General features: G+C 53.9%; 1 protein-coding gene across 1 annotated transcript; it reads left to right on the forward strand.

Annotated features, from left to right (window-relative positions):
* Positions 1-1,909: 1,909 nt before the first annotated feature.
* Positions 1,910-5,296, forward strand: PIK3IP1 (phosphoinositide-3-kinase interacting protein 1; the record flags this gene model as incomplete). Its single annotated transcript, XM_010152880.1, has 3 exons — positions 1,910-2,095; positions 2,211-2,289; positions 4,751-5,296. Coding segments are annotated over 3 exons (473 nt in total), but the record flags the coding sequence as incomplete, so codon positions are not given.
* Between the last annotated feature and the right edge of the window lie 2,654 nt (positions 5,297-7,950).

Here is a 7,950-nt window from a genome sequence, read left to right on the forward strand (position 1 = left end):
CTGCCTCCCCGCAGGAACGGCGTGTGCCCCGGGCCCCCTCCAGCATCGCCCGTGGGTGCACATCTGCCTCCCAGCTGTGCCCGGCTCCGCCCCCAGAGCTTTTCCACCCGCGCCGAGCCTCGTCCCCCCCGTTTCAGTGGTGACCGCGGGCTGCGCTGCAGGCGGCCGAGGGCTGGGCAGCTCGGCACTGCGGGGGTGTCGGTGGGACACTGCTGTGGGGCATCTTACTGCTGTCTAAGCCAGTGTCCTGCAGCCCCCCCGAACTGGGGTACAGGTGGGGACTTGGAGAAAATGACAGTTGAAGGGAGGAGACTATGAAACGGAAAAGCCCAAACACCGGATTCCTCTGGGATAGTAAGGGTAGGAAGCGGTTTGCCATGAGAAAAACAGAACATGAAGCCTGTTTCGGGGAGAGATGATGTCATTGACTGAGGCTGAGTGACCACCTGTGGGGTTTTTAACTGCTGATTTCTGAGCCCCTCAAGATTTACATGCCCCACAGCCCCTCGGGATTGCTATCCTTGCATGTAAATGCTTCCCCACACACACCCTCCCGTCTTCTTCATTTTGCTCAGTTCTTGCCTGCTTTTCCCTAAAGAGGAAGGAAAACAAATGTTGTGCTGCCAAGACCCTTACTCAAAACAGTCCTGCAGCTTTGGGATCAGGGTCTGACCGTTCAGCCAATACACAGTTTACATGTGTAAAGGCCAGGCTGGATGTGGCTTTGAGCAACCTGGTCTAGTGGAAGGTGTCCCTGCCCATGGCAGGGGGGTTGGAACTGGATGATCTTTAAGGTCCCTTCCAACCCAAACCATTCTAGGATTCTATGTTTAAGGCTGTTTTTGCGTCTCAGAGCGGGCACCTTTTTATTGTAGTGATGGCAGGCAGCTCCCCTTAGTTCAGCTTCTCTGGCTGATGCTGCGCAAAGTCCCTGTGCAGTGCAGGAGACCCTGCTTTCCTGTCCCTAACGCCCCCTCTGTGCTTCCATTTCACATTCCACTGAGGGCTCAAGATGGCTGCAGATAGAAAATCCACATGGATTGCCAGCTGTGGGGCGAGAGCTTTCAAGTGTGGATGCATACTGTGCATAGCATTTCCAAAAAGTAGGTGTTTGGGGCTTTTTTTTCCATTTAGGACAGGTAATAGACACCTACTTTCCACTGTCATAGCTTTTGCTGTCCTACAGCTTGCTTTGGCTGTGTCGTGAGAGAAGGACTTGAAAATCTTTCAGTGCTGGTGATGAAAAATCAGCAGGGTTGGGGAGAGTCTGTGCTGTGGGCATCCATCCCTGGCACCTTTGTCTGGGCTGTGGCTGGGGAGCAGCTTGCTGTACTCGCACTGGTCAGCGGCTGCTGCTCTGACTTCGCCTGTCCATCATGCCAAAGGAGTTTGCTGCAAGGCTGCAAAGGGGCTGGGTAGGAAGAATGTCCCCAGGTTGTTTTCACACCAGCTGGAGTCTCCTTTCATCAAACCTTCCTGCGTCAGGAAGATTGAGGCAGAGCAGAGATAAATAGGCTCCTGGGAGATTTGGGATGGAGATTCTCATCGTCTCGTTCATGTCTGTTCAGCACGATGGAAGCTGCAGCCTGTGTATCGATCCGTACGCTGAATGAAGTCATTGTGTATCCCCTGGACTCATGCCCTGAGATGGGGTCTCGTTCTGCTGCCTGACTTGTGTCTCCTCTGCGCTGGTGCCCTGCGCTCTTAGATGGGTTCGTGTCAGAGGAATGCGGGAGGAGCAGTACACTGCTGGGCTGCCTGGGCAGGATTTCTGTCAACAGCGTGAGCGGGAACAAGTGTTTGTCGGTGTAGGTTCAGCGGTACCAGTCTAGGTCTGTCCCGCTCACAAGGCACATGTTCTGAAGTCCTCCTCAGTGCTTGGGTTTGGTCTCTCTTTTCCTCTCAACAGATGCTACAGCTGCCACGGCCCCAGCCCCTGCAGCAGACATCTCCGCTTCTCAGGAGGTTGAGCAGGTGTTCGAACCGGCTGACACCTTGCCCTCCCGGAGTGAGGCAGCCGCTGTGCAGCCCGTCGTCGGGATCAGTCAGAGGGTGCAGATGAACTCCAAAGAGAAGAAGGACTTAGGCACACTAGGTACAAACGGAGGATCGTGTGACGGATCCATTCCATGGATTTGAGGCTCTGAAAGCAGTGCTGTGGCTGGATCTACTGCCTCTACTCTTGCCTCTTTCCTTTTTTTCCTTCACAGGGTATGTCCTGGGGCTGATCATGATGGTGATAATCATTGCCATCGGAGCTGGCATTGTCCTGGGATACATCTACAAGAGGTCAGTGGCTATTCTCTTCTGTCCAGAAAGCTGGTGCAGGCAGGGAACTGTGTGTATAGAGGAGGAATGTGTGAGCACTTGCAGACCCAGCCAGATGTGCCTGAAAAGGCAGGTAGAAGCTATGTTCTGATAGGGCACATTGTGCAAGAGTTTCACTGAGGAAAGAAGTATTGAGGAGTTAATCCCATTCTTCTCCATTTCACCCATCAGCCTGGTATTCTGTCCCATTTCAATTTTCAAACCACCCTCTTTATTTTTTGTCTCTGCGTGTGTGCGCACACGCCTTGGCGTGGCTTTTCCAGGTGCATCCAGGGGAGCTGAGTTTTACCTAAGAGCTGGAGAGAGCAGATCCCAGGTGCCCTCACAGGAAGGTTGTGATCAGAAAAAGAACAGTCCTGGCAGGCCACCTGCTCCCCTCGGAGGTCTAGTCTGGCTACCCTTAGAAGAGTAACAATTGGCAAACTCCTATGAAGCTGAATATCAAGGAATACTTTTTTTGTCAAGCAAAGTTCATTTTAGCAAAGCTCCTGCATGCTTTAAGGTCTGTTTTACTCACACTTAAGTTAGGATTCGTTCAGGCTCTTGACTGTGGTGGACAGAAACATTTCTGTAGCTCGGACGGAGGTTTGAGGTTAGCGGTAATTGCAAGCAGCTTGGTTGTAAGAGACAGGGCAGGATTAACAAATAGCAGTGAATGTTGCTGCAGCAAGTGAAGGCCCAGGCTCCCTCCTCTGGGAGGGTTTGTTCTGTATTTTGGCTGTTTGACAGCAGTCTGACACAACCAAGCAGAAGGAGCCCTTTCCCAAGCTGGGACATGTCCTTATGTAAGTGTTTATAATAAATGCCGACAGAAGAAGAAAAAAAAGTGGAGGGAGGAGTGTTACATAAGGGGCGAAACACAGAGCTGCTTGTCGAGGAATCTGATTTGAGGTGTTGCTTCAGAGAATGCTGCCTCGTGTGCTGGCAGAACGGCAGGCACACTGCGGCACGTTCTTAGGCAGTTTTGAAAAGCAGCCAAAATGCTTACGGGCTGACAGGAAGCCCCAGCAGCTCTGCCTGGTTGGGATGACGAGCCCCAGGAGGAGCGTGTGCTGTCTGTCCCACCTCACTCCCGTCTTCGGCGGGAAGAAGCAGCGGGCCAGTGCTGAGCTTTGTCCAAGTGCGGCTTTGCTGCTTCAGTCCCAGAGAGCTCACGGCAGGGCTGCGGTGCGGGTTTACTGCCTCCCTCTCCATGCCTTGCAGGCTGGCAGGTCTGGGGAGGGGTGCTGAGAAGCCTTTAATGGGTTGAGTAGCTTTTGGTATACACAGCTTTCCTGGAGACAACGTGCTATTAATGCCATTGAATTTTAAAGCAAGGCAGTTCTTCCTCAGTACAAATTACAGAGGTGTCGCCTCCCTTAGCAACAGGCTGAAGACTGGGGTAGGTTTGAGGAGCTGGTTGTGGCATTAAGCTGTTAGCTGCAGCGGCAGAAGGCAGGGCCAGCTCTGAGGTAAGCTTTAATGCTTTCAGGAAGGGCTTCATTTGCTATGCAGGTTGGTTTGCTGCAAGAAAAGGCAGAATCTGTCACCACCTCCGGTGTTTGTTGCTGTCAGATGAAGCAGGTTACGGAAGCCCTTTCCCCCAGCAGCGGGCTCTGTGCTGTCCCGCTGCTCCCCTGGGCCCGCACCAGGCCGGGCGCTGGGGCTGTGAGGTGCAAGGAAACGCCTGTCGGCTCCGTGGTTTGAGGGAGAAGCCTGGCCCCGCAGCCGTCATTCAGCGGCGATGGCAGGCAGTAAAGCCAGTTCACAGTGGAGGGACAGACTTCGCTCGGCTGCTTGTTTTTCAAAGCTGCTCAGGTGGAGCGCTCTGCTTACAGCAGGGAATGTTTCTGGCCCTTTATATGGAGCTGAAACGTCTGTTTCTTAAAGAGCAGGGTCCCTTCCTCTTCAGGGCTACGAAGATGATCAGAGGGCTGGAGCACCTCTCCTGTGATGAAAGGCTGCAAGAGTTGGGCTTGTTCAGCCTGGAGAAGAGGAGGCTCCGAGGAGACCTCATTGCAGCTTTCCAGTACCTGAAGGGGCTACAAGGGGACTGGGAGAGGACTTTTTACAAGAGCCTGTAGTGACAGGACAAGGGGGAACGGGTACAAATTGAAATCAGGGAGGGTTAGATTAGATATCAGGAAGAAATTCTTCCCAGAGAGGGTGGGGAGGCACTGGAACAGGTTGCCCAGAGAAGCTGTGGATGCCCCATCCCTGGAAGTGTCCAAGGCCAGGCTGGATGAGGCTTGGAGCAACCTGGTCTAGTGGAAGGTGTCCCTGCCCATGGCAGGGGGGTTGGAACTGGATGATCTTTAAGGTCCTTTCCAACCCAAACCATTCTATAATTCTATGATTCTATGATCCTTCACCTTGAGGGAGACTGCCAAGCAGCGGCACTCGCCCCACGCACACGTGTGTTTCGGTTTCTGTTTTAATCTAGGGGGAAAGACCTGAAGGAAAAGCATGAACAGAAGGTGTATGAGCGTGAAATGCAGCGCATCACGCTGCCCCTCTCAGCGTTCACCAATCCTGCCTGCGAGCTCGTAGACGAGAACACCATCGTGGTGCACACCAACCAGACACCCGTGGAGGACACGCAGGAGGGCAGTGGCCCGCTCATGGGGCAGGCGGGTACCCCCGGCGCCTGAACAGCTGGGGCAGGAGCGGCACAGGCTGAGCAAAGCCTCCAGCTTCCCACCGTGAGTGCGGGGCTGCGTGTGTTCATTTCTATTTTGTTTTCTTTTTGATGAAAGCCAGGTGAAGGTGATGCAGGGGGACAGAACAATGGGCTGTTCATCACGATCTCTTTGAGGGGCACCATTCAGTGCGTGACCAGCTGGGGACTGGGGTGGTGGACCCTGCTGCTTCCTCCCACCTGTCTCCATGGCACCCCAAGGAGCTGGGGGGGATGAGGGGCCAGGCTCGCAGATCCCATAGCCCAGAGCGTGGTCTTGGCTTCCTCCTCGTCTGTTCCTTTCCTCTTTAATGGTGTGCACTGTTACTTAAGTTTCAGCCTGGAACCCCAGGAGGGAGCAGTACTGCAGGGACCGAGGGGAGCTTCACGTCAGGCGTAGCTAGATAATTACACTCCAATTAATAGTTCCTGCCTTTTTGCTTTAGTGGCTGAGAGCTGGAGACGCTGTCCAGAATCCTGCTACTGGATCAGTCTGGGTTTTTTTCCAGGGAAGAGTTTATTTGAGGGATGGCTTTGGCCAGGAACAGTATGTTCAGCCCCAGTGTCAATTTGGAAAAGTGTTTCTCAAGCTCTTGACAAATCCAGGTCTTCCAGGGCTGAGGCCACATCTCCATTCCCCTGCGGTGCCACAGGCACAGCCACAGCTGTAGGTGTCCGGGTGGCCTGTGCTTCCTGCTCACACAGATCGGGAGGGCAGAGGTCAGCAGCATGGTGGTGAGGAGAACAAACTGCCCTTCAGCTCCCTATAGCAGGTTGAGCAGAGGATTGAGAACATCCTCTTCAGATGCCTTTGGCTTTCTGCGGAGCCAGCTCTGGCCAGAGTGGCCAGGGCAGCTGCGGAGGTCACCCTGGCCACGATGCAGCGGCTCTTGCTCGAAGGGCAGGGCAGGCCAGCTGCTCTTGCAAGATCCCGAAGTCATGGCATGGCTCCTGGCCCAGCCTCCTTCACACACACTCGGCTTGTGCAGCAAGACACAGAGCCTGGCCCTAGCAGAGAGATTTAGTACCAACATTTGTTAGTGTTTCAGGGGGTTTAGGAGGGATGGTTGCTGCAGTGTCTCCCAAAGGGCACCAAGGCCAGTTCAGGGAAACATCCATCCTCACCTCAGGGGATTCAAGCCATTCAAGTAAGTTTTTTAGCCATCTGCTTTACAGCTGTGGGCCTAACGGGGAGCAGCACTTGGCAGCAGGGGTTTAGTGTTAATGTTTGATTCAGAAAAAGGAAACGTTTTATTTTTAAATGCCTTTGAATACCATTTCTTTGTAAAATGTTTTAAATACCTCATTATGAGAAGGTGCAGATTGTGCTACCTTGTATTAAAGCTTCAAAGAAAAATGCTCTGTAGGCCTGTGTGGACTGTGGCTCATCTATACGCTCCTCCTGCCAGAGCAGCATCCTTTTGCTTGTTGCAGCCTTCGAGCTGAGAAGGGAAGATGCCACTTCAGCCTGCCAGGCCCAAGGGTAAATGCCTGCAAGCGATGCCTCCTCTCACCAGCACTGATGAGGGGCATGGAGTTTGTCTCCTTACTGCCAGCAGCTGGTCAGACTGGGACAATGTTCCTGAAGAGCCGCTCTGGGGGGGCGAGCTGTGCTGAGGAAGCAGGCTGGCCCCTTCCTGCGCTGACGCAGCTCGGTTCTGCTTTGGTGCCACTCAGCAGCGGCTCCGTCCCTCGGGGCCTTGCACTGGAAAGCGAGATGGAGACGGAGCACGGCTGGTTCAGGAGGCACTCGCAGGGCTAGCGTTTCCATTCCGTTGTCGCCTTAACAAATGCCCCTTGAACTACGTCTTGTAGGGTCAGAGGTTTCTAAGAACAGGCTGTATTTTCACCCCCGGATCAAAAAAGGAAAATGGAGAGATAAAGGCTCCACGTTCGGCTGCCGTCTGTCCACCCTGAAGGACACCCAGTGACCACCAAATCGTGATGCTTTCTTCCATCGCTCCAGGTAACTGCTGCTGCAGAGCACTTCCCTGGGGTCTGCAGCTCTGTGGAGGTGGCAGTGCCCTTTGGCTCGAAGGAGGACGCTCTAGACAATACCTGCTCTCTGCGGTTTTGATGCTGCCATTTTGTGACAACAGAAACCCGAGGAAGTGAAAGTTTCCTGCTCTCTGTAACACGGAGAGGACACAATCCTGTTCTCATAGCATACATTTACTGCTTTTTAATTTAATTGGAACGTGGAGCTGTGCAAATCACAGTTCATACACCCCACCCACGCATCACCCAGGGTTCCCCTCTTCAGGGGTCCCCTCACAAACCAGCCTGGGAGAGGGAAAGGGCAAATCCTGCTAACAATCCTGAATCCACTGGACCCAGTTCAGAGGCTTCTCCTGACCGGCAGCACAGGGAGTCCCCAGTGTTTGTAAAACACCACTACAGACTGACCCCCAACCCCCCCTCCCCCGGTCAGGTGACGGCTGGTCCCATGTTATTTTACATATTACGGGGGTGGGGGGAATCAGAGTAACAGCAAAGACTAACGCCCACCCCCCACCATTCCGTACTGAAGGGAAGGGGGAGAAGGGAGCACACTAAGCATCCAGTTAAACCGAGATGTTGGTGAAGCTCAAGCAGGACTCGAGCCGGCCTTTTGGTCAGTTCCGCCAACCACACAAGCTCCTGCAGCAGCAGCTCGCCACTGCTCCCACCGAGGGCAGAAGAAAAGTGCTGGAAGGAAATAACACCCCTGCCCACCTCCGGATGACCCCCAAGCCCGTTTTTCTCCCCAAAAGCAGGGAACAACCTGAGGAAGGTTTCTGCTTGGAGAATCCACTCGGGTGCTGCAGCAGCAGCTGCGGGAAGGACCTGCAAAGGGAGCAGCTTGCGCAGCCTGCAGGGAAGGGTGAGGTAATGGCAACCAACGATTAGTTCCCCAGCTGCCACTCCTGGGAGGACGGGACATTCTCCAGCACGTTTCTCTTCGCGACGAGTAACCCTGGCCACGT

The sequence above is a fragment of the Eurypyga helias genome, unplaced genomic scaffold (assembly GCF_000690775.1).
Source record: "Eurypyga helias isolate BGI_N326 unplaced genomic scaffold, ASM69077v1 scaffold34865, whole genome shotgun sequence".
Lineage (NCBI taxonomy): Eukaryota > Metazoa > Chordata > Aves > Eurypygiformes > Eurypygidae > Eurypyga > Eurypyga helias.